The sequence below is a fragment of the Pygocentrus nattereri genome, chromosome 28, assembly GCF_015220715.1.
Source record: "Pygocentrus nattereri isolate fPygNat1 chromosome 28, fPygNat1.pri, whole genome shotgun sequence".
Classification (NCBI taxonomy): Eukaryota; Metazoa; Chordata; class Actinopteri; order Characiformes; family Serrasalmidae; genus Pygocentrus; species Pygocentrus nattereri.
In genome coordinates this window covers 9,805,944-9,831,637 of record NC_051238.1, presented here as the reverse complement: position 1 = coordinate 9,831,637, position 25,694 = coordinate 9,805,944, and the positions used below count along the sequence as shown (strand labels likewise).

The following is a 25,694-nucleotide window of genomic DNA, read 5'->3' as shown; positions in this document are numbered from 1 at the left end:
TGAAACATTCCTGTGCGACATGGAAGACCACCGGCTGAAGAGCACATATTTAAACATAATGCTTTGCCCCCAAATACAGATATGAGTGCGAAGAAGACAGGTTGGATGTTAATATACTGAAATGACAAGAACTGAAAGATGAATCACTTTGAAATCTCAATTCGAAAGAGTAATTTTCAAATCGCAGGAGCTTCAGTTTTATTTCTAGCCTTTATCAACAAAGGTTAATGACGTCTTAAGTTTCCAGTTGAACAATTTAACTTAAAATGGAGCGTGTGAACCTCCAGTAGAATGATAAGACCAATCCAAAGCCACATTGTTCTATGTACATGACAACACAAGCACAAGTAACTGGCATTCTGTCGCACTCTGTTCAGCGTTCAAGTCTCAAGCCAGAAAAAGTGAACAGTCTTGCCTTCTTGCTCAAAATAACAGGCCTGTGGCCACCAGCAGAAAACACTAAGTATCTAACTTAAGTGAAAAGGTTTTAGGATAAATTTAAAGCTATAATTTTAAGTTTTAATCTTTTAACGGTCAAAAAAAAAGAAATTTAAATTAAGGATCTAAAATTTCAAATCATTTTGGGCAGCTCACTTATGGCAAAAACAAGAACAAAATGTAAGATTTTATGCAAATGACCACAGGACTTTAATTTATAGATAATCACAATTTAAATCACAGTAACAAACTGGTCAGAAATAATGGTCAGTCACCTCCTTGAAAATTGTTAAGCTCTAGAAATGAATGATGTTGACAGATAATCAATGAGTGCCTTTACATGCACTAATTAATCCCAAAACTGCAGAAAATCATATTCTGTCTATAATCCCGCCAATGCTTTTACATGTACTTGTGTAATCAGACAATGGGGAAACTCCAGGTCTTCATGAGTCAGGCAGTAATCAGATTTCTGCTTTGCAACCAGCCAGTAAACTCACAGAAGAAGATAGGATGTAATGTAAAACTTCAAGCAACAGCTTTTAAAAAAAGCTTTTACCTGAAAATATGAATACACATTATCTAGAAGATGAATATTTAAATGCTTAATTTCGTCAAGCCTGTAGTTAGTTTCAGCACCACTCCAAAAGCTGTATCTTACGGCAACAATGCTTGCTTATTTCCGGTACCTCCGTCTGTTTTCGCACATGCGCAGACTGAGAAAGTTCACATGCATGCAGAAATCTGATTACTAAGCTAAAATCAAGCTCTCTTTATCAGATTTCAAGACCTTACTCAGATTTGAAAAAATAAATAAATAAAAAAAAATCAGAGTATGCCGTATACATGGTCATTTGAATAATGAGATAACTGCAGAAATCCGATTATGATCAGATTATTGAGTGCATGCAAGCACACTCATTCTCTGATAATCAAACCCAGATCTAAGTCTAATCTTATCAGGTTTGATGATGCATACAATCTTGACCTTCTGATTATTCAAAAAAAAAAACAATAGAACATTATTCACATCAATGCTGACTGAGGAAGACATTGATATTTCAATTGTTCCGTAACAGTGTAAATGCAGCATTAGGCATGCAGTTTGCACAACGCTAACTGGTACTTCTAGAACTTGTTAGTTCACCTATAAGAAAAAACTTTCACACACACCAAACATGTCTTGTATGACCTACTTTATCTGAGGTAAAGAGAGAACTGTGCAGGCATGATTTTTGGCCAAAATATCACTCTAAACTCTTGATTAATGCAATCCTGATCTAGGGGTAGAAGTGGAACAACATTGGTCACCCAGAGTGTGAGCAGATTTGCTCTGGCTCCCCTTTAACACTGACAGCGCAGCAGCGATATCCCTGCATTGCAGCACCAGCAGCTGGAGCAGCAGAGGTGAGGCCAAACAGGTGTTTGGACAGCAAAGAGAAAGCGGGGAGGAAAAAAAGCAAGGGATTATGGAAGAGGAAAAAAGCGAGGGAGGCTAAAGTGAAGTAAACGAATGGGGCTGCCTGGCCACACAGTCAGGCACTGGGCTAGGCTGGATGACCGGATGTCATGGAGATGTACATTCAGGCTATTACTCCTGATCCCTTTAGCTTTAGCTTCCAATATTCGCACTCTGCACCTCAACAGCCTTCCACACCGGCCCGGACAGACACATCCACACGGCAAAAACACAGCTGTAAAAGCAGCTTTGGACCATACAGAGGAAATCCTATTTGAGGATACAAAGAAAGGTTTTAGGACCCACAATACCCTGAGCCCTCATAGCAATGAGGTCATTGTGCCATGCTCCACTTATCTACTTCAGTAACCAGCAGCTAGCAAAACGTGAAGAGAATCTGCAATGCAAAGAACAGAAAATCAGCATCAATTCAAAAAGGTAGAACATGATGCGCATTGTGGGTAATTTTGTGGTCAGGTGCTCAGGGGGGGATACAAACTAAAAACAAAGAAAAAGGTCACCTTGTGTGTTTAAGGTGGAGAAAATTTTTTTGTTGCTTCACTTCCAGGAAAGAATTGCTTCCTGAAACCAATGCAGGTCTTTCACAACCAATTTCTGAAAGAACACAGCGATTTTTATTCTCAAGGTCACGAAGGATGCCGGCGGGCCGTCTGTCAGTTTGGTCTTTCGGCCACAATTCTAAAGAGAATTTCCTGTATACTGGGATTTTTACCACTCCTGGTCGACCCGTATGACCATACGCTTCAATACACCTGGCAATTCAGCTACTTCCTTCACACTATGGCCTTTCGCATGGCCAAACGCAATCACTCTTTTTTTGTCAATCATGAACATCTGCTTTGTGACCCATTTTCCAGATATCGAACAAGACATTCACTGCGCTGTATCACCTCTTCTCAATCTATGAATCCCATCACACAAAGTATTTATAGCCCAATCATCGTCATGCAACGCCATATGCAGGAGCCTGAATTTACGTTATTTATGTTTAATCTTAAACATGCAAGGTGACTTTTTTTGTCCAGGGAGCTTAATAAATATTTGATTATTTTGAGAAAACTAAAAATTAATTACACGTTAAATTGCATTTTACTCATGACTTTTATACCAACAGTGGAGCAGAGCTACATATCTGTACTGTATACAGTACAAAAAAACAAAAAAACGCTATTTTTAGCAGGCAAAAGTAGATATGCTCCAAATGAATCCATCTTTAAGTCCAGACTAAAAACATTCTTGTTTTTTTGTGCTTTTGTATCTTACTTTAGTTGCTATTTTGTCTTTTGCTCTTTAAGGGTTTAAGGGAGATTCTCACTGCACTTCAAGTACTATTTTAATTTCTTTGAATCCCTTATTTTATGTCTTATTTTAAGCTCTTGATTTTATTTATTTTTTCTATTCGTACATCTAAATGTTATCGTAAACTTATCAATTCTTTAGAGGTTTTATAAATTTGCTAGCATGGATATCCCAAGGAATATTTAACATCTTAGAGGCTGGTATTATTATGAATTAAGATTTTGTTCAGTTACGGCTGCAGCAGTAACTTATGATGATTGTCCTCACTCGGCGTGCAGAAAAATGACTCCAGTATGATCGCAACTGCGTTTCTTTGTAAATATTTAGGCCTCTATTAATTCTTTTTAAATGCTTTTCTCTTTTATCTTTATTACTGTTTACGTTCTCTCAATTATGCCTTTGTAACTAACTTTGCAAAAGTCTTTGAGGTGTTAGATTGAAAGATGTAGGATAACCTAATGCTTTTATATATCTGCGTTTATGTGAAGCATGTTGAATTACCACGGTATGAAAAAGGTGCTAAACAAATCTTGCCTTACCTTTCTTAAATGCTAGTCACCGGCAGCAAGCAGTGGTCTTCTCTGCATAGTCACTACGATGAACCTTGTGAGATTTAGTGCTCTGATTAGAGAAAGTTGCTTGCAGTATAGCATCTTTAAAAGTTTATCAACAGTTTTGTTTAAAACTGACATGGCATTTCTTGGGGTCAGCTGAGACACTGCTCGCTCTATGTTTCAAATGGGTGGGTTTTGTCAATGATTTCCCTCTACACATTACACAAAAACAACACAGTGACTGGTCATCTTGCATGTCCATCAAATGATTCCTTAATGCCAAAAAATGATCTTGGCCATGTTGAGTGATGAAATCTACCAGATCCTTTAACAAGAGGAGGAACAACACTTGTCATGTTAACATAAAACAGCTATTTGCTAATATATGTTTGGATATACTTTTCAGTGGTGTGCATCCAATTGTCTTTCTTGGTAAGAACAGCAGGTTCTGCCTAAATAATGCTGACATTTTTCTAAACAATTCCAATTGGCTCATATTCTTCATGGTCCAAAAGTGGTTTAAACAGCTGAAAGGTTTCAATGTTGATTAGTGCTGACATCACAATGAGAGGATCAAATGTGTGGACTTCGGCATTATACCCAAAGCAGCACTGTCGCTTACATGTTCATGGACATTAACACCTGTAATATTGTTTTGCTCTAAATACACCTGCATAACCTTTAATATGATACATAATTGTGTGCTAAGAATTTGCACTGAAAACCTTTGTTGTGTCTCTGCACTCTTGGTGCGGTCTGTATTGACTAAGGCTATATTAACCTTTACCAAACTGATGTTGCGTCACCCTGGTTAAAATATTCCCATCCTTTAGTGATGTAGAGCAAAACTGTGTGTGTGTGTGTGTGTGTGTGTGTGTATATGTATATTCTCCACAGGCCTCTTCTCTTGTCAGAGTAAGTAAGATGATCTGCCCTTTGGGAGCACGCTCTCTTTCTCTCTCTCACACATACACACACATGCACATATGCGCACACACACGCGCGCGCGCCCTCTCGCTCACATACACACACGCACATATGCGCGAACACACGCGTATGCACACAAACACACACACAGAGCCTCAAACACACATGCGCACGCACATATGCACATGCAAACACACACATACACACGCACTCTCTCTCTCAAACACACACACACACACACACACACACACACACACACACACACACACACACACACACTCTCAGTCTCTCCACTTCAAATGCTTTAGCTTATCAATACCAATACGTTAAACCAAAGGCCACTGTGACTGCTAAGCCTGCCGGCGCTCTTCACTAACTGCTATCGAGCTGGCTCAGAAGAACCAATACTCCTCTATCTCTCATGCTTTTTTTCCTCTGAGGAGGTTCTCTGAGAAGACTGAAGCACATCATGTAGTCCTAGAAAGTCACTCAGCCATGCAGTTCAAGTCACCTAAAAGAACAGTAGATTTACCTGTACAAGATACATTGGTGGCAATGTAGGCCTGTGTGTACATCCATGTTTGGTTGATTTTCTAAGTGAAAATAAGTTAAAACACATATTCTACAGGGAACGGAGGCCACTGATGTTCAAAATGTAGCATATGTAAGTGAGATGAAACACGATTCCTGTATAGGTTTTATGTTCCTGTAAGTTTTGCAGTTAGAGCTTGAAAAATATGACCTGAGAAAGTGCTGCCAAAAAAACCAAAAAAAAACCCACAGAATAATAAAAAGAAGAATTTATCAAGCCCACCTATTTATCAAACCAGCTTAATGAAGAAAAAAAAAAGTTTGATGCCATTGTTATAATTATAAAGAAACTCATCTGGAATGCAGGAGTTTGATCAGAATGCTCCAAGTACTTTTTTTTTTTTTTAAGTAATGTGATTCGTTGCAGGTTCATTTGCATAATGTGGCCTCCTGCTACATCAGTACTGCAAAGTCCATATTTTACAATATTTTATCCACAAACAACATATTGTGCCAGCCACTTAATGGCATCAGTATCAGCCACAGCAAGGTATCTATTACTGGTCAGTGTCGTCATCCCCGAGCTGTTTTTTACCCATTCGATAGCTCTTACATGAAGATGAGGATCAGTCTACTATTCCCAGGACATCCCACAGACAAGCCCTCAACCATCTCGAACCCCTCGGTGGGTGGCATGATGTGATCAGGTGATCTGATTGGTTGTCAGAGTGCCAGACACGCGTGTATGCGGCAGCACCGCAAGCCTGGCTAAACTTTTAAACCTCGCAGATCAATGAAGCTCATTCAACTTGAGCTATTGCTTCTGTCTTTCTTACAGCCGCACACACACAAACAAATTAGCAGCATAAAGGCCCAAACAGAATGAAGTAAAGCATCAGGATGAAAAACCTGCTTTTCAGTAATGAGCTGTGGGGAGAACACAGAGAGAGAGAGAGAGAGAGAGAGAGAGAGAGAGAGAGAGAGAGAGAGAGAGAGAGAGAGAGAGAGAGAGAGAGAGAGAGAGAGAGAGAGAGAGAGAGAGAGAGAGAGAGAGAGAGAGAGAGAGAGAGAGGTAAGAAATCGATCAGTGCTCCAGGTAATCTGAGGGTATGTCCCGATATGTGTGGACTGGTGACATTGCGAGGTTGGCACATGCAGGAAGAGATCAATGCACTGCTTTTTTTTGTTCTCCTGTAATCCTTAACTATCTAGAAGTAATTAACCTTCACAGCAGAGGAGAGGAAACAAATAGGGAGGGGAGGGCGGCAGGAGAATAGCAATGAGAGAAAGCTCCAACTTCACCTCTCCGCTGCTCGACACAGCTCGGTGTAAAGGCCAGAGCTCACCCACCCAACAAACACCAAAACCCTGCATCTACTGCTGACAACTGTTTTAGAACGCTTAGACAAAGATGTGATACACCAAAAGAACCAGTCTGAAATGGGGGAGAACATTCTAAAACACTGTCAAAATGGGGGGGGGGGTGTATACAATAATGTGAAAGAACATTCTTGAACCACATGAATAAGGAAAACACTAAAATGATGCAAAAATGAGGAGAATATTACACAACAATGTGAATGAGGAGGAGGAACATGGAGAAGGGGAGTGTTTGACAGCATTGTGAGTGGGTAGAATGTTCTAGAATATTATGGAATAGGGAAAAACAGAACTTAATGGGAGACCATTTAACACCATGTCAAAATGGAAAAGAACATTCCAGAACAGCGGAAATGTGGAAGGACATCCTAGAACAATGCCCAAAAGGGGAGAACATCGTAGAACACTCTCCCCATTCAAATTGTTCTGCAATGTTCTCAGAACATTCCAGAACAGTGTAAAGGGGGAGGAACATTCAAAGCAAATATTAAGTCAGGTTTGCTATTATTGCTCTAACTGTGATGCCCACAGAAGATAAATGCTTCAATTTGTAAACAATTAGAAGGTTTATGGCTCCAATGGTGGCAAACGTGACATGGTGGCGGAATGGCTGCAAAATCTGACCAATAAACAAACAAACAACTGCATGCATAATTTGGTGCACTTTAGCTAAAAACCAAAACCAACTGAACGGAATATAAAGATAACACAAACTTCTAGACTTTAGCAAATAAACTAGGTGTAAAAACAGCCTTAGCAACCACATGTAGGCATACAGTGAAACAAAACTGCATCTTCAGAGCTCAACATGACGTGCAAAACATGACAGTACACAAGACACTTAAGTCAGTTTATAAAGGATTTATAGGTTACTAATAAGTAAATGAGTAAAGAACCAAAATGATCCCAATTGTTCCTATAACATATCGCTGCTGTCGGAAGAAAACCTTGTATCTCCATTTTTGGCATTTTTCAGTTTTTGACATAATTTGAAAGTATCTGTTACTCTTTACATTGTCTGTAAATTTTGTGATGAGAGGCCTAAAAGAAATTACCCAAAATGACATGGGAAAAATTCTGGTTCCATTGACATACACTGAAAGTGAAGTATGTTTTTTCCTTCTCCTGTAAAGTTACTATTTTGGAGATACAAGGTTTTCATCTGACAGCAGCGATATGTAGCCGCTCAGCCAAGTTCTTAGTGTTGAATTAAAGCTACGAGGCTTACATAGCGAACAATTAATGACTTAAGTAATGAACCAACATGTAATGGATTCATTGGTTTGATGTGGCCAATTAATGCTAACTGGTTGGTTTGATGTGGCCAATTAATGCTAACTGGTTGGCAGTTAGCTGCACGAAACTACACTTAAGCAATCTCAAAGAGACTGATGTTACTGTATGACATGCTGCTATCTTATGCTTGTGGGTATATTTGGGTTCTTCCATCGGAATTTACACCCAAATCCTAAGGCAATTATTCAGTGAACAAACAAATGTCAATGTTAGTTGCTTTTTTTTGCAAAAGTTCCCCTCAAATTAACATAAAATGTGCTTTATGATCATTACCATGATGTTATATGCTTACAATTTACTGCTGAAAGCCAAAATTCTTAGACGCTCTTTGTATTTCTTCATAAAAATAATTTTTACAGTACACATCACTGAAGAGATGCCATTTGAGATCCAGTTTATTAGTTCAGATTTGTGGAAAAATGGGTCGACTTTCAGTAGAAGAAAACTTTTCAGCTCCTTTTATTATAAGGGTTTAAAATTACATCACCATCTATTTCACTGGAAAGACAGTTAGAGCTCTCATATCAGACCCACCTTTTGAATGCAGCTTATGAAATATGAAAATGATGAAGTAAGGAATATGACGAAGTGCATTTTGGAACCACTGATGGTTCCAAAGAGTTAAAAGGGTTAAACCAGACATCAGGATGACTGTAACTACACAATGAATGCTTGTCCGTTTTTCTTAGAGAACATTATGTCTCAGTTTTCACTACTTGCTAGCTACACTGACCCACAACTCCACTGAAAAACTAAAGAAGCAAACTCTGCCCTTCAAACATGTCTTGGCTGATTGACTGCATTTGGGGTGTGGGGGGAAGCTGTGCACATGTGAACGGTTCCTTTAAGTGTGTAGTGCTGTGGCTCTGAGGGACTGGAAGTGAAGAACATTGCCGTAAACTATGAGCAGTTAACTATATTCAGCGAAGCCCGTGGTGTCTGCAGGTAGTTCTTCCAAGCCTGCACACTAATGAGCTCTCCTCTTTTACAAAGAAAAGAACCTAATTAGTGAGAGCAGGTGGCAGGTGTTGTGGTGCAGCAGAGGAATGAATGCCTATAGACAGAGGAGCTGGCAGACTTTTTTTTTTTTTTTTTTATACCCACCAGGCATATAAAAAAAAAAAAAAAAAAAAAAAAAAAAAAAAAAGATAGGAAAGGAAAAGAAAAGAAAAAAAAAAGCATAATCTTAAAACATCTTGATGTAGTGCGATAATTGGGCCAAACTGTGGAAAGCCCAAACATTTGTCTCCTCTCCTCGGCTTTGGTTTGTTTTGGATTGCGGCTGAACTTACCCACAAACTCAGAGAGGAAGACAACGAAGAACGGCGTGACAAGGTCATTGATGCCCTGAACGTAGCCGCTAGCTGGATGGCGGATGGCCCAAATAAACAGAATCCTTTCAAACACCTGTGATGCAGCAGAAGACAAACATGCCATTGGATCAAAATGTAAGTATCAAATCAAAAATATAAAAGTGCATATTAGACTTTTTAGTCTGCACACATCAAAGAAGCGCAATTAATAACGGGCGCTAAACATAAAGATCATGTGTTAAAGGGCCCGTTTCATTTTTTCTGTTTGAGTTACAGTACATACACGTTTCAAAGCATATTACTAAAATCCCCAGTCCACATATCGAAAACAGAGCTACATTTCTGAGTTTGCTGTTTTTGGGATGATCCACCTTTCTAGCTAACAGCTTTTCACCCAGTGCATTCATACTAAACTTATAAGAGCGTTTCTGGACTGTTGAATGAGGCGCAATACATTGCAGCCAATCAGAACTTGTTCATTTGCATATATGTAAATTATATGAATTCCACTACTGTTTCAAAACATCTGCATAATTCAATCACTGAGATTTCTTTACAGTGGTGGTGACGGGAAACAGGAGTCGCTATGTCTACAACACAAATATATCAATTTTATTTGCAGTCCAAAGTGACCAGTGAACTTGTGGAATGTAGTGGTAAATGGTGTCAACGCTTGGAAAATGAGCATCTCAGGTGCTATTTTGCCCACAACTGTCTCGCAATGTAATCATTACCATTTTATGTAATGCCTTTCTGTGATGTAGCTTTTAGCTGAATTAAATACTTCAGACATCTGGGTCCCATCACCACCACTGTCAACAACTATGGCTCGGGCCATTTCCCTACAACAGAGCATTTCACATCGAAGCACTTTGAAGATTTTTGTTTATACCTCAATGATTGAATTATGTAGAAATTTTGAAAAACTGAGAACCGTCCCCTTTAAGCATACAGCAAAAAAAAAAACAGTCCGCTAAATTTAAAAGCAGAGTTTAGAACCATCCAGTGGACTGCAGGGGGAGCAAATGTAGGATACAGGCCATTTAAATGAGTATTTTGACCAGAATCTTCTTTAAAATGACTCCATAAATGTTTTTCCAGGTTAAATCCTTATCCTGCTCTAATGGAATCGTAATCTGAACCATCATAAGAAAAATGGCAAAACTGGCATCAACAACTAACAGACAGTGACAAAGGACAGCTTATTGACATCACTTATACGAGAACCTTTGAGTCAGTATTTAATAACACAGAAAAGATTAGCCAAATATTGTACAGGAGGCTATTCACAAAGAGGCATTTTCCATTATTCATTCACTTCTGCTGGTACTGAGGTTGTCATGTCGTGACACAGTCACAGCACCCCCTGTTGGAAGCTACACAGCAGCACATACAAGCAAACGTGTTACACTAGTCTACGTAAAATCAAAAATAACCACACATAATAACTCCGGTCCAGGTTTTATGACGTTTTACTGTTGTAAATAAAGCACAGAGTGTGGAAAAGCCCACAGAACTTGAAAAGCTGGAATTCCTGTGTCTGCATTTTAACAGTTTTATGAGAAAATAATGTCATCAGTGACTGGAGTTGGGCGATGTGGCAAAAATATACCACAATATTTTAAAACACTCACAATACGGGATATGCATCATTTGGTTTAATAAGCTGGAACAGACTAAACAGAACCTAATTATGCTGACTTTGTGGTGAAATACGCAGTCGGTCAGTGTTCTTCATGTTCTGATGATGTCCATGATATAATGATAAAAGCATATTGGGATAGAACATCACAAAGATATAATCTAGCACTAGATTTCAGGAGTAACAAGAACCATTCACAGCCAGTCACGCCAAGGTCTTGGATCAACACAAAGCCTCTCTCTGCCTCTGCTAAGAATATGAAGTTGTGAAGCTAAACTGTTCAATTTGAGTCGTTTGTAAAGTGCAGAAAAAGTGCAAATGTAACAGACAGAATGAACTGCTGAAATGAGGTTCACTGAGATGGTGATGAAACTAAAGACAAGCGCCTGTTTACAAGGGTGAAATTGGTCCATTGCGCTGGAGCTATGATGCAAACGTTGCTAATGAGAAGTGACATTTAAAAGCTACTAATTAGCATCTCACAAATCTTAAGCTAAAGGCATTTCCACAGTTTTCACCTCATTCATTAAGAAATGTTGACTAGACACAATTTCTTGCAAACGAAGTTATTCCAGCTTTAAGAAGCATTTCACCTTGATCTTTAAGAGAAATCTCAAGTTAACGGTTGGAGTAGCCTACAACATTAAAATGACATCAACACCCTACAGGGTCATTCTATAAAAACACAGGGTTCAAAGTAGCTGCGCTGCAATTTGGGTCCTTTGTAACACTACAGTGAGCTACAGATGAGCATCTTAAATCACTACTGCAATTTGGATTGGCTCATTTTTTAAATGACAAACATACAGATATTTCTACAAGAAAATATTTTGTGCTCTTATTAATTAAAAAAAAACAGGCATGGGTAGTTCAGCACGCATACAGCTAGCATAAGAAGCCATCCGGTCCTGATCGTTCAGTTGATTTCATTTATTTCTGTGTTTTAGGCACATGCGATTTCATAAACTGGACAAATTTGTGGTCTGCTGCACTCTGAGGTGAGGTTACGTGGCTGTATGAAATTGGGATGCCTTCAACTACATCAGTTCTATGCCATTTTTAACATTTTCCATAAATTAACAGTCATTGTTCTGTATTTGCCGATTATCTTTATTGAATTTTAGGCCAATTTCTTGTGGCTTTGGAAAAAAAAAAGCAAAGCCGCTAAATCACAAATGCAGAAAGAAATAGATAAGAGATAAGATAAGATAAGATAAGATAAGATAAGATAAGATAAGATAAGGCTTTATTTTCATTCGCATCACATGTGGTACATGAGGTGGAACGAAACATTGTACTCACAGTCCAGTTAACTCCCAAAGTAACAAACAATACTAATACAATGAACCAATACTCAAGTATAATAACTCTTCAGGCCTGGTGCCTGTCCACCAAAGCATGCTCTGGTGAAACACGAAGAAATCCAGTGGCTAAGAAATTACATTTTGTATATATGTAGAAAGTCAAGTATTTATAATGGTACAAAGCAACGTTGGGGCTAATGCCACTCTATTAGTGCTTACTGGAGTAATAACTGCTTTCTACTGTTGAAATCCATGCAGTATGATTTGCTTGCTCTGCTAAAAAGTCATAGTTCACATGATTTATGCCACAAATGGCACAAAGGGACTGCCTCAGTCAGAAAGCGGTCCCTATTTGTCCAAAGGCTCTTTATGGTACCAAGTCCCGAACTTGACCTTAGATAGCACAAGTTGCCACGGTGATGAAATCTGGTAAAAAGCGATCCATCATTGCTGAAATAAGCTAATAAATCCTGCTTTGTGAGACAGGCACGAGCCCAATGAGTGTGTTTACATGCAATAATAATTCTTGTGCAGTTTTCAGCAGTTATCTGATTATTCAAACGGTCATGCGATCAACACACTCCGATTTCTTAGATAGGAGTAAGGTCTAGAAATCTGATTAAGAAAATCTGGAAAGAGAGCTGCATTTTAGCTCAGTAGTCAGATTTCTCAGTGCATATGAACTCTTACTCAGATTTCTTTCAGATTTCTCTGCCCATGTGCAAAAACAGACAGCGGTACCGGAAATAAGTAAGCAGTCTTGCTGCGAGACGCAGCATAACGATTCTGGAGCGATGCTGAAACCAAATGCATGCTTGATGAAATAAGGATCATCTTCTAGATGATGTATATTTACATTTTCAGCTAAAGTTGTGCCATGTTTAAAAAAAAAAAAGCTGCAGCATAAAGTTCAAGTTTTACATTAGGTTTACGTCACGCCGCCTTCTGAGAGTTTATAGGTTGGTTGCAAAGCCATTTCAAGATTAATTCTGGTCAATCAACTCCTTGAACGCAAAGTCGTTCAGCTTCTAGTTTGAGATGGGAAGAAAGAACATAAGAGTCTGTGCTTGAGGATAGCTAACAAATATGTTCACGAAAAAGAGGGAAGGACTCACCTCCTGCACCAGTGGCTGCTGGAATAATGGAATCAGTGGATTTGTCCTGGGAATGTCGATGTGAATCTGAAAAAAAAAAATAAATAAATAAATAAAAAATAAAAAATTATGCACCAATTCAGCACATCAAGGCATTCATGTCAAATTCTGGGTGCAGATCAAAGCCAGAAAGTGCTAAATAGAGTTACATGCCTTTGTCCTGTACAGTAAGCTCAGAAAATCAATCAAGCCCAAACAGTGCAGCATTGATCTGACTTCATAACGAGTCGAGGCCACTCGGAGCGTAAAAACACACATAGCTCCACTTGTACAATTTCAACCCACCTTTTTCTAAATCACCCCCCTAAAAACTCTACATCCCTCCTTTCTCTGCTCTTCCATAAGTTTGTTTTATTCGTTTTCTTCACATTGTCTTTTTACTGACACCAAATCACTATGGCTGTCACAGTAACTCAGAGTTATCAATTAAAATGTACCATTTCAATGAACTGGCACTGATTAGATGACAAGTTAAATTATGGTGATGTATACGGGTACAGTAGGAAATAGAGCTTGATGAACACGCATTTTAACCCTTGTGTGGTGTTCAGGTCTGTGGGAGCCATTTTCAATGTTTACCAAAAGAAAAAATTATGCGATTTATTATTATTTCAGCCTCAGATTTCTTGGCCTTTGCTCACTTTCTGAAGAACATATAGAATAACACATTCAGTGTCTTCACACTGTTCACCACCCACACATATAGATTGCACATATGGTGTTGGACTGAACCCATGGTTTGTAAAAGTGTGGAGGTGCTGTGTCCTTCAACTCTGTTCTCCTCCTACATGGCCTGCTGTTAGTGTGTATGTGTGTCTGTGTATGTATGTATGTATGTATGTATGTATGTATGTATGTATGTATGTATGTATGTATGTATGTATGTATGTGTGTGTGAGGGTGGACAACATGGACAGGCTGCTGACTGACTACAGCTGCTAAAGGAGAACTCTACAGTGGCCACTTGATATTTTAAACATCTGGTATTTTTACATAAATTACATAAATTATTATAGCTGTATTGATTTAGAAAATCAATAATGTGGTGGGTCCAGCAGACCACTGAGTAACACGCACATCGGCACCAGACAAGTGTTAAGGTAATGTGAATGGGGTCACCTTTTAAAACAGATATCACAATGAATCTATGCCAGCTGATTCCTCATATTCTTACAATTATTTTTGGCTTTTGAAGTTTTTCCAGAAAAAAAAAAAAAAATAGATGACATTGAATAATTAAATGTACATATATTTGTATGATCTTAACAAATCAAAAATCTATCCTTGTATTTAATGAAGAACTGAGAACCCAAACACCACCACACTGATGTGGCAGTGTGTTAGTGTGTGTTGCGCTGAATTTTTGAACACCTCAGTGTCACTGCTGGACTGAGAATAGTCCACCAACCAAAAATATCCAGCCAATAGCGTCCTGTGGGCAGCGACCTGTGACCAGCGACCTGTGACCATTGATGAAGGCCTAGAGGATGACCAACACAAATTGTGCAGCAGAAGATGAGCTATTGTCTCTGACTTTACTTCTAAAAGGTGGACTGGCAAGGTAGGACTGTCTAATAGAGTGGACTGTGAGTGGACAGGGAGTGTTTAAAAACTTCAGCAGCACTGCTGTGTCTGATCCACTCATACCAGCGCAACACACACTAACACACCACTACCATGTAAGTGTTACTGCAGTGCTGAGAATGATCCACCCCCAAATAGTATCTGCTCTGTGAGGGTACACGGGGCTCCTGACCACTGAAGAACAGGGTAAAAAGAGGCTAACAAATTATGCAGAAAAAAACAGACGGACTACAGTCTGTAATTAATAAAAACTACAAAAGTGCACCTACAGAGTAAGTGGAGCTGATAAAATGGACAATGAGCGTAGAGAAAAGGAGGTGCTCACAATGTTATGCCTGATCAGTGTACATGGTTTGTTCAACAGTTAAGCACACATCCATCCATCAACCAACATCAGCACCACCACCAACCTTAGATTACTTAATTACTACTACTATAATTAACACTGACTTGCTCTACACTTAAAAATACAACTAGGTTCAACAAAGGGTTGTTTGAGTAACGTCAGAGCCGAACCACTTGAAAAACCCATGTTTGAAAAAGAACCTTGTGAACATGAAGAATCTTCTAAAAAGGTGAAAGTTTTACTTCACATAATGCAAAAGGTTCTATACCAATTCAAGGGTTCTTCCTAGAAACTTGATATTTAGTGGAGGTTCTTCAACTTCTCACACATCTCATTTACAGAAACTGTTGTCTTACAAGAAATCCACTAAAAGATTCTTAAGGGAACCCAAGCTGATTCTTCTATGGAACAGGTCATTAATAGGTGGACCGTGGTCCGAGTCCGGATCTAGAGGCTGTCCTATGCAGACCTGGACCTATAACTGGTAAACTATGCAGAATTATTTCATTTTAACGAGGTTATCCCATTTTAATCGGCATGACTTTTCTAGCTTTTACAGTACCGGTTTAGCATCCCGAGACTCAGACTAATCGCATGCGTTGTAAATATCACACATGATCCTACTCAGCCAATCAGATCAATGCATTACAATGAGCACAGAGACTCGAGTGAGTGACACACACAGGGGAGGGTCGAGGCGAAAAACGGCAATCGGAGAAGAAGGGGAGTCAGAGGGAAGTCATTTCACATGGCACACTAAGAAAACTGTACTTCATTTGATTTGACATTCAGTTGTTGACTACATAAGATGTTGATAACTACTTATAACCATTACACTGCTTCAGTAAACAGCATATGGCCCTGAGTCATGATGCAAGTTAGACATTATGATGTTTGCTTGAGGAAATTTTCTCTAACTGGACCTTGTTGACTTAATTAAAGACTCCTGTTCTATGACATCGCACAAAGACTGCTTTCTAGAACCTTCATTTTTAAGAGAAGTCAACACCATTCAATACTATTTTGCTGTTTTCTTAATCAGCTACTGAATATGTTGTATTTCCATTAATGCAAATCTCCAGGCCAGAAAACTGGGTTAAAATCGTAAATACGATGAGAACGTTAGCCGCCGCCTTCCTCTCTCTAATGACACTTCTTAAAATGGGTCATTTCGGAGCGGGCTGCTTTCTCCAAGCGGTATTGGAATGGAAATGCCTGCATATGGTTAGGTCAGAGAGAGGTCATTGGAGTCCAGCAGAGTCCAGCGTGTGTGCGCGCTCATGTCTGTGGTAGCACTCCTGCTGTTGAGCCAGTGTCAACACTAAAAGGTCATTTAGTGTCTCTGCACAGACGGCCAGGGGCCATTCAAACACCCCAGTACAACCTCATAAATAGCCCTAAAGGTCTGCTACTCATTTGTGCCGTGCTAGGAGGAAATGAGGTGCCTGCGGCCGCAGCCCAGCCCGACCCGACAGAACGGCTGAGTGAAAAGCAAGGAATAAGGCGAGTCCCAGTCCTGCACCATTAACCTGACTTTACAACCCATAAGCTCATCGATCTCAGGCTCCCCCATTAATAACACTCGCTATATAAGCTCTATTTATTAACAACTGTTTATTGCAGGTTCCCGCACAGCCTGGCTGGGAGTTACTGTGTTTATTTTCCATGACCTTGTCCTTGCCGTTATTCGACCTAGCCTGAGAAACTACTCAGTACTCCGCGCCCATGCCTCACTGAACATTTCCAAATTACCCTAAAAACCTTGCATACAATGTCTCAGCACTTTCAGAGTACCATGAAATATTCCAACACTGTTAATAATTCAAAATCATTCTGTACTGCAAATTGGAAAGAGTGGGGACTAAATGTCTCTACAGCACCAAAGCAATTAAAACTCTGTAAAACAGTCTGGCTTCAATGCATCCTTTTAAATGACCTTTAGAACTCATATTTATCGTCAGCAATAAAAAAATAAATACATAAACACACTTGGTCAAAGTTTGGACACATCTGGTCATAAAACTGTTGATCATTTTGACCGTTTCCCACACTGTAGAACAAATGTCAAATAATTCAAACTGACTTCTGATGCAAGTTCAAAAGTGCTACTTTGATGGAGTGTCACTCACTCTTCTGAGCAGCTTCACAAGGAGCCACCAGAGATTCTTTTCCATAGATAATATACAGAGGCCTGGAAAAAACATACAGCACTGTGCAAAAATCAGAGACCACTTTTCATGGATTAAGTTTCCAGTCCAGCCAGTCATTAAGTACGTTATGCACTTTTCAGGAGATATTTCTGAGGAGAGATGATATCTATTGCATGAGGGGAGGTAAAAAAAAGTGAAAAACAGAAGTTTCCAAAACAGGAGCACAAGAAAACACAAAGATATAGTGTCCATCCTTCCACTGTGAGATGACAACTCAGTACTTTGGGTCTGAAAGGATATGTAGCTATTAAGACATTAAGAAAAGAAACAAAAAAGAGGAACATTTACAAATCAAACCAAAGCATCTGGACTGATCACCCCAGAGTCCAGACCTCAGCACCACTGAAAGTGTCTGGGACTACTTATAGAATTTATTATAAATGCAACCACCTTAGACTGAACTTTGGAGGTGTGAAAAATTTATCTGCAGATTTCAATAAAACTAAAAATCACCTGAAAATAAAGAGAAATAAATATAGATTTTACTTAGTGTAGCTCAGTGTGATACTCTTAAATATATGTTTTCTGCTTTTTTCCCCCTGACAATGAAAAATGAATAACTGGTATTTAAAATGAAAAGTGATCTCTGACTTTTGCACAGTACTGTATTTTTTCATTTTTTTGAAATGGAATTTAAAATGACTATTTTGGATACAACATCAAGCAAAGGCAGAAACTTCACTAGGAACAAACTTAATTTGCCTTAAAATCAAAATGCATGTTAGTCAGGTGGGTCCAAATTTTTGACTGCACGTGTTTATAAACAGCTTCTTACTCAGCAGTCACTGGGGAGTCAAGTGCTGGAGGTTAGGGAACCAGCCCTGTGACCAGAAGGGCTCTGGTTCGATCCCTTGAGCCGATAGTCTGTGACTGAGGTGCCCTTGAGCAAGGTACCCGGCACCCAACCCCCAACTGCTCCCTGGGCACACACTTATTTGCAATAGGGCTGCCCACTGCTCTGGGCAAGTGTGCTTACTAGTGTGCATGTGATGTTCCACTGCTCAGATGTGGAGGTGAAATATCCCCGTTGTGGGACTAATAAGGGTATCTTAATCTTAAATCACTTAGTCTCATTGAAATAATAAACGAAACTCTGTCGAAAGAATAAATTTTAAACTTTCAGCTGACACTATGTTTGTGTTTATAGGTATAAAAGAATGTTTATTACAATCTGAATTTGTTGGAATATTATTGTTGTATAAATAAAACCATCTTTTACACTTTTTTTTTTTAAAGTTATTATGATGCTGATTGAAACAAACGAAAGAAAAATGATGCAGTGTTAATTACACGTATAATCCAATGCAAATATTGCAGACACACACGACACACATATTGCTGCTGTCAGAATAGAACCTCATATCCTATTGAAAATGCTTGTGGCTCTTTACATTCTGTGTAAATTTCAGGACGAATAGACCAAAATGACTTGGGAAAAAAAAGTCCACTGACTTACACCAAAAGTGAATGTTTTTTCCTACTCCTGTAAAATGTTATCATTTTGGAGATATGAGGTTTTCTTCCAACAACAGCAATTTACTCATCTAGTCAATAAGAAATCTTGACTTAAGGGGTTAAAAGAGTCAAAACAGAGATCTGAACAAAACGTGCTTGAGCCCAGAGACTTATGAAGCAAAGTCTTTGTTAAACCAAAGACTTCATTAATATTTGATGGCCATTTCTAAACATATCACAGATCGTGACTGTGCATTAGCGAGTCAGCAGCAGACTCCTTGCTGGAACCCCAGCAGCCATCGTTAGCAGTGTTCAGCTGACACGTCTTTCTTTGCGTTCCTCAATAAAGCTGTTTTTGTGCAGGCAGCCTAGAGCCTGGAGAGTGTTACCTGTCTATAGGTGTCTCTGTGGTGCTCATCTGTTCTGGAGTGGTAATACTGCTCAATGAAGCCAAAATACTCCTCTCTCTTCCTTCGGAGAACCTGCTCCCTACGCTCCATATTAGCAGGGAGGTAGCCCTGAGAGAGAGAGAGAGAGAGAGAGAGAGAGAGAGAGAGAGAGAGAGAGAGAGAGAGAGAGAGAGAGAGAGAGAGAGAGAGAGAGAGAGAGAGAGAGAGAGAGAGAGAGAGAGAGAGAGAGAGAGAGAGAGAGAGAGAGAGAGAGAGAGAGAGAGAGGAGTTAACGATGCAAGTTGTTAAAAATGTATTTGTTCTCTTGTTGCTCTTCAAATTCAATGACCGTCCAGGCCCAAGGCCCACCACGCTTGTTAAGCTTGTAAAGACACTAAAGATAGACTTTACTACTCATCTCTAAAGGAGCAGTTCAGCAAAAAGAAACTTCACCCAATTCCCACTTTACCTTAAAGATCCAAGACATGATTGGTGTCTGGAGCTTCCTTTTTCAGTTTTGTATTGGAGCTACAAAGCTAATGTAGCCAACAAGTAACAGAAGCTCACACCTCTCTAATTAGCATTATCCAAACTGCTCACCTGACAGCGGTTCACACTCTACGTGCTTTTTGAGAACCAGGACACCTTTTTCTATTTGTATACATCTTTTGCTCGGTCTTTGTTCATTCGATGCTTCATGATTCACGCACCTTGTGCAGAGCAAGAGTTTAAAAGGTAAAGCAGACCTTGTGTTGAAATGACCGCAAGCTAGAATAGCTCTTTGCAACAGGGAGATGGGCAGTCAGAAGCAGCCTTCAAATAAGTAAATACTCACTGTGAAAAGACAGGTGCAGTGCACAATGAGTTTTTTCCACCATAAGAAAACAGCAATATGAGTCACCTCCTAAAAATAATCAATGTTTGCCCTTAAACTGTTTTGAGTTGTTAAATAATCTCAAATACAGTTGTTTGACACCGTACAATATACTAAAAAAAAAACAAAAAAAAAAAACCACACAAAAACAAACAAACAAACAAAAACAAACACACACAGGCAAAAGCCAAGGTTTTAAATTGCTGCTACTACCATTTTAGCCATGCTTCATAACCTTTCCCACTTTTATTGCTTTGTATAATTTTGAAATGTGTAAAAAGCCAAAAACTAATTTACAATTTGTGTTTAAAGTTGTGTTCAAGTCTCTGATCTCTAAATTTGGTACTTGCAATCCTCATTTACTACAAAACATAAAATGAATATCAAAGCAAATGTCTAACGCATGGAGTCCTCAAAAGGTAAGATATAAATGGCCTATAAACATTTTTCCATGCTCGTCATGGCAGCATGCTGTAGTCTACGATGTTTTGTTTGCCATGTTTTTCTTGCCTTAGTACATCTCAGCTGTGCAACTTCAACTGTTATATCATCATCTTTACTGGGTAAAAGATATACCTGTGGCAATCAGATTACAGCAGATAGGTGTTGCAGTGTTGGATGGGTGGATTAGACACAGCATTATTGTTGAATTTTTTTGTTTTACCCAATTTTCTCCCCAATTGATACTATTGCTAGGAGGGTGAAGGCTAGCGCAGGTTTCCTCAGAGACCTGTGAAGCGTAACCGCATCTTTTTGAACTGCCGCTCACGCAACGTCACTGGACAGCTGAACGCCCTCAGAGGAAAGTGCCAACTGCCAGATCTGTTACATCAGCTAACAGCCGCCCGCGCTGACCAGCATTATGTTGAGAGATGGGGGGAGAAAGGGGGGCCATCCTACCCACCCAGAGAGAGCCATGTGTGTTCTCTTGAATTCCTGGCTATAGACGGCTGTAGCATCACCAGGGGTTGAACTTGCGATCTCCTGATGACGGAGCCAACACTTGCGCCACTCAGGAGCCCTGATGATGTTAATTTTTAAACACTGTGTCCACTTAGTGTCCACTTTATCAGACGTATCTACCTTCTTTGACCATTTTGTAGATATAAAATCTCTTGCTGCACAGTGTGTATCCATCATCACATACAGGACGCTGCTGGCTGGATATTTTTGGTTGGTGGACCATTCACAGTCCAGCAGTGACACTGAGGTGAAAAACTCCAGCAGCACTGCTGTGTCTGATCCACTCAGACTAGCGCAACACACACTAACACACCATCACCGCCACATCAGCATCACGGCAATGCTGAGCATGAGCCACCACCCAAATTATACCTGCTGTGTCGCAGTCCTGACAACTGAAAAACAGGGTGAAAGGGGGCTAAAAAAGACGCAGATAAACAGATTAACTACAGCCTGTAACTGTAGAGCTACAAAGTGCTTCTATATAGTAAGTGGAGCTGATAACATGTACAACACAACTCCGTGCAAACACAAGGTACTTGGTAAAGTGGTTGGTCTGTATCTCTGTCTGTAATGACTGGGTACTGTTGATGTGCTGCGTTTGGAAAGGAGGAGGGATTCTCCCTCAGAATTCTCTGTTGGCACCCCGCCTTTCTGAAATTAAAATCTCATCAAATCCACATGATTCACGTGAATCGCATACTCATCACTCAAAATGGTGAATTTCGCCGTAATGGGACAAGCTGGCATGAAAGTAATTAACAACGCCATAAGCTTCAGCTTCAACCCTGTTGGTCCTGTAAGGAAAGTCAAGAGCCATCCTGACTTGAAATGAAGTTGAATTTTTTCATCTCCTCTTTCTCACGGCTTTCTCCATCCTCCCCCCCCCCCCCCCCCCCCCCCCCCCCCCCCCCCTCCCCATCCCCTCTCCCCCATTCTCAACCCCGGCTCTTGTTTTAATGAGTTTTCACAGGAACAAATGCACTGTTGCCGAGCGCTGGAGATGTATAAATAATGATTGCGATTCGGAATCACTTAGCCAACACTCCATCGACTCTCCTCTGATGCCTCGAGTGCGTGTGATGAGCAGATGCACTCACGACTCATTTGCATCGCTCCATGTTGCTCTTCCAATGGCTATTGAGCACTTCACATCGACAGAAACACAAATTAAATGCAAATTATCGGTGTAAATATGTAAATACAACAAAAGGTTTATTTTGCGTATGCATGACACTAAATGAAAAGGCATGGAATGAAAAACGCTGTGTGCAGTTTTAAAAGCCCCATTCACTGCATGGCTCCTTCTTAAGCTTATAAATGTGGAATTAGGCTTTCGTGTCTAATCCTCTTGCAAATGCTGCATGAAGCAGGGGAGGCTTAAAGAGGCTAGCAGTACTGTTTAAGCATGGGTGGAGTCTCACTTTACAGCGCTGCCTGGAGCTGTTTGTTACTGACAATATGAGCAAACTTTAGAAATGCAAACCAGGCTTGTAGAGCTGCCTTTCAAACATTCTTCCCTCTAATGGTCCAAATCATGTGAGAACTGTTTTGAAGCCATTTCTAGTCATAACAAAACACTACCTGTTCTAATGGAAGTGCTTTTAGAGTTTATTTTTCCAAGGCTTACAGACAAGAGATGCTCCTCTAATGAAATTTGGAAAAAACAAGACAATCATGGCACACAAATGCAGGCTGTGCCAATGAAAGGAGTTTCATTAAACTTACATTTTTAGCTTTCGTTGCCACTGCACGTTGTTCATTTGTGGTGGATGTGTGTTCAAGGGGGAAAATACCTACAAACTTATAGGCTCTGGCTGAACATAGATTAAAAATGGTGGTGTTCTTGATCTTAAAAAAATAACAAAAAAAAAACAAACATGCAAGATTTCAAGAGCAGAAGACATTCCATTAATTACATTGTTCATATTCTTCTTTCGGCTGCTCCCTTTAGGGGTCACCACGGCGGATCATCTGCCTCCATCTTGGCCTATCCACTGCCTCCTCTACTTTTACACCAACCATCTCCATGTCCACCTTCACTACATTCATAAACTTTCTCTGAGGTCTACCTCTTCTCCTTCTACCCAGCAGCTCCATCTCCAACATTCTTTGACCAATATATCCACTATTCCTTTTCAAAACGTGTCCAAACCATCTCAACCTGGCCTCTCTGGCTTTATCTCCAAACTGCTCCACCTTCACTGTCCCTCTGATCTGCTCATTTCTAATCCTGTCCATTCTTGTCACTCCCAACGAAAATCTCAGCATCTTGATTTTGTTAAACAACCTGGTTAAAAGGTCCACTGCCTTCTCTTCTAAACATCTCCATACCTCCACAGGTATGTCATCTGGACCAACTGCCTTTCCATTCTTCATCCTTTTTAAAGCTGCCCTCACTTCCACGTTACTAATTCTCTGCACTTCCTGATCCACTATCTCTCCCCCCGTTGTCCTTCTCTCTCTCTTGTTTTCCTCATTCATTAGTTCTTCAAAGTACTCCTTCCATCTACTCAACACTCTCTGTTCACTCACTAGTACATTTCCCTCTCTATCCTTTATCAGCCTAACCTGCTGTACATCCTTTCCAGCTCTATCTCTCTGTTTAGCCAAATGATACAAGTCCTTTACTCCTTCTTTACTGTCCAGCCTCTTATACAGCTCATCATAGGCCTGAGCCTTTGCCACCATTCTTTTCGCTATGCGACTAGCCTCACAGTATTCCTGCCTACTTCCTTCATCTCTCTGGTTATCCCACTTTTTCTTAGCTGCCTTCTTCTTCTGAATACTCTCCTGGACTTCCTCATTCCACCACCAACTTTCCTTGTCTTCTTTCCTCTGACCAGACGAAACACCCAACACATTTTTGCCAGTTTCTCTCACCACCTTAGTTGTTTCCCAGTCCTCAGGTAGCTCCTCACTGCAATTTTTCCCTGAACTGCCTGCAACCATCCTCCTCCTTCAGCTTCCACCATCTAATCTTTGGCTCCGTCTTCACTCTTTTCCTCTTTTGTTTCTAATCTCATTCTGCAGACAACCACCCTATGCTGCCTTGCTACACTTTCCCCTGGTACCACTTTACAATCTCCAATCTCCTTTAGGTGGCATCTCCTGCTAAGGATATAATCCACCTGTGTGCACCTCCCTCCACTCTTGTATGTCACCCTGTGTTCTTCCCTCTTCTGAAAATACGTGTTCACCACAGCCATTTCCATTCTCTTTGCAAAATCTACAACCATCTGACCTTCCGCATTTCTGTCTTTCACACCATACATACCCAGCACCTCTTCATCCCCTCTGTTCCCTTCACCAACATGTCCATTGAAGTCTGCACCAATCACCAATCTCTCCTCTCTAGGGACACCATCTACCACTTCATCCATCTTACTCCAAAATTCCTCTTTCTCCTCTAACTGACAACCAACCTGCGGTGCATATGAACTGACCACATTCAAAATTACACCATCAACCTCCAACTTCAGGCTCATGATCCTGTCTGACACTCTCTCTACATCCAGAACACTCTTCCCAAGCTGTTCCTTTAGGATTATCCCTCCATTTCTCTTCCTCTCTACACCATGATAGAACATTTTGAATCCACCTCCAATGTTCCTGGCCTTGCTTCATTTCCATCTGGTCTCCTGGACACACAGAATATCTACCTTCCTTCTCTCCATCATGTCTGCAAGCTCTCTGCCTTTACCAGTCATTGTCCCTATGTTCAGAGTCCCTACTGTAACCTCAACACTCCTGCCTTTCCTTCTCTCTTGCTGCCGTCTAACCCGCCTTCCTCCTCTCCTCTTTGATGGTCTTTGACCTACAGTAGTCCAATTTCCACCGGCACCCTGCTGGTCAACAGCACCGGAGGCGGTCGTTGTTAACCCGGGCCTCGACCGATCCGGTACGGCAATCATATTTGTGATCCGTATGATCGTTTTGGCACAGGTTTTACGCCGGATGCCCTTCCTGACGCAACCCTCACCATTTATCCAGGCTTGGGACCGGCACCAGAAGTAAAAAAACAGAAACTGGCAAAACTGATTTGGAAAGAAATTGTAAAGAAATATTGAAATGAGGGTTGATTAATCAAACTTGAGTGTATGATTGAAAAGCTCTCAAATCCACCGACACTGATTAGCTGGCAATTTGCATGATCATGATGCATATTTGAAATTCTACTGCTCTTGCTTTCAGTGAACAGAAAAGTGTTATGGACAGTTTTATGCATTTTTATATGCCTTCCTAAGGTCTTATTTTTTGTAATAGCTACCTTGTTCATCCTTTTCCAGTGAGATATTTTGGAATCCTTGGAAGACTACTCCTCACTTAAGTCAACTTTTATTGTTTAACTGTTTCATTTATTGTTCAATTATGGTTTATTGTTTAATTACTCTAACGTATAGATTAGTCTTTTTACAAGTTATGCCATTTCCAATGCCCAAACAGAGTGAACTCTTTCAGCATGTGCATAACTGCAGTTCTGAAATACAATATTTACATAGTGTCGGCTACATGTAACCCGCAGAACGGTAGGGAAATCAAAGGGATACATGAA

At 40.1% G+C, this 25,694-nt stretch overlaps 1 protein-coding gene across 2 annotated transcripts in view; it reads right to left on the bottom strand.

Annotated features, from left to right (window-relative positions):
* The window catches only part of tbc1d22b (TBC1 domain family, member 22B), a 94,728-nt gene that overhangs the window by 43,727 nt on the left and 25,307 nt on the right, over positions 1 to 25,694 (bottom strand). For both annotated transcript variants that reach the window (XM_037535816.1, XM_017716461.2), the window contains 3 exons: positions 19,303 to 19,431; positions 13,280 to 13,345; positions 9,198 to 9,312 (listed from right to left, as the gene is read on the bottom strand). In XM_037535816.1, coding sequence (XP_037391713.1) covers positions 9,198 to 9,312; positions 13,280 to 13,345; positions 19,303 to 19,431 — 310 coding nt within the window. The remainder of the gene's footprint in view (positions 1 to 9,197; positions 9,313 to 13,279; positions 13,346 to 19,302; positions 19,432 to 25,694) is intronic.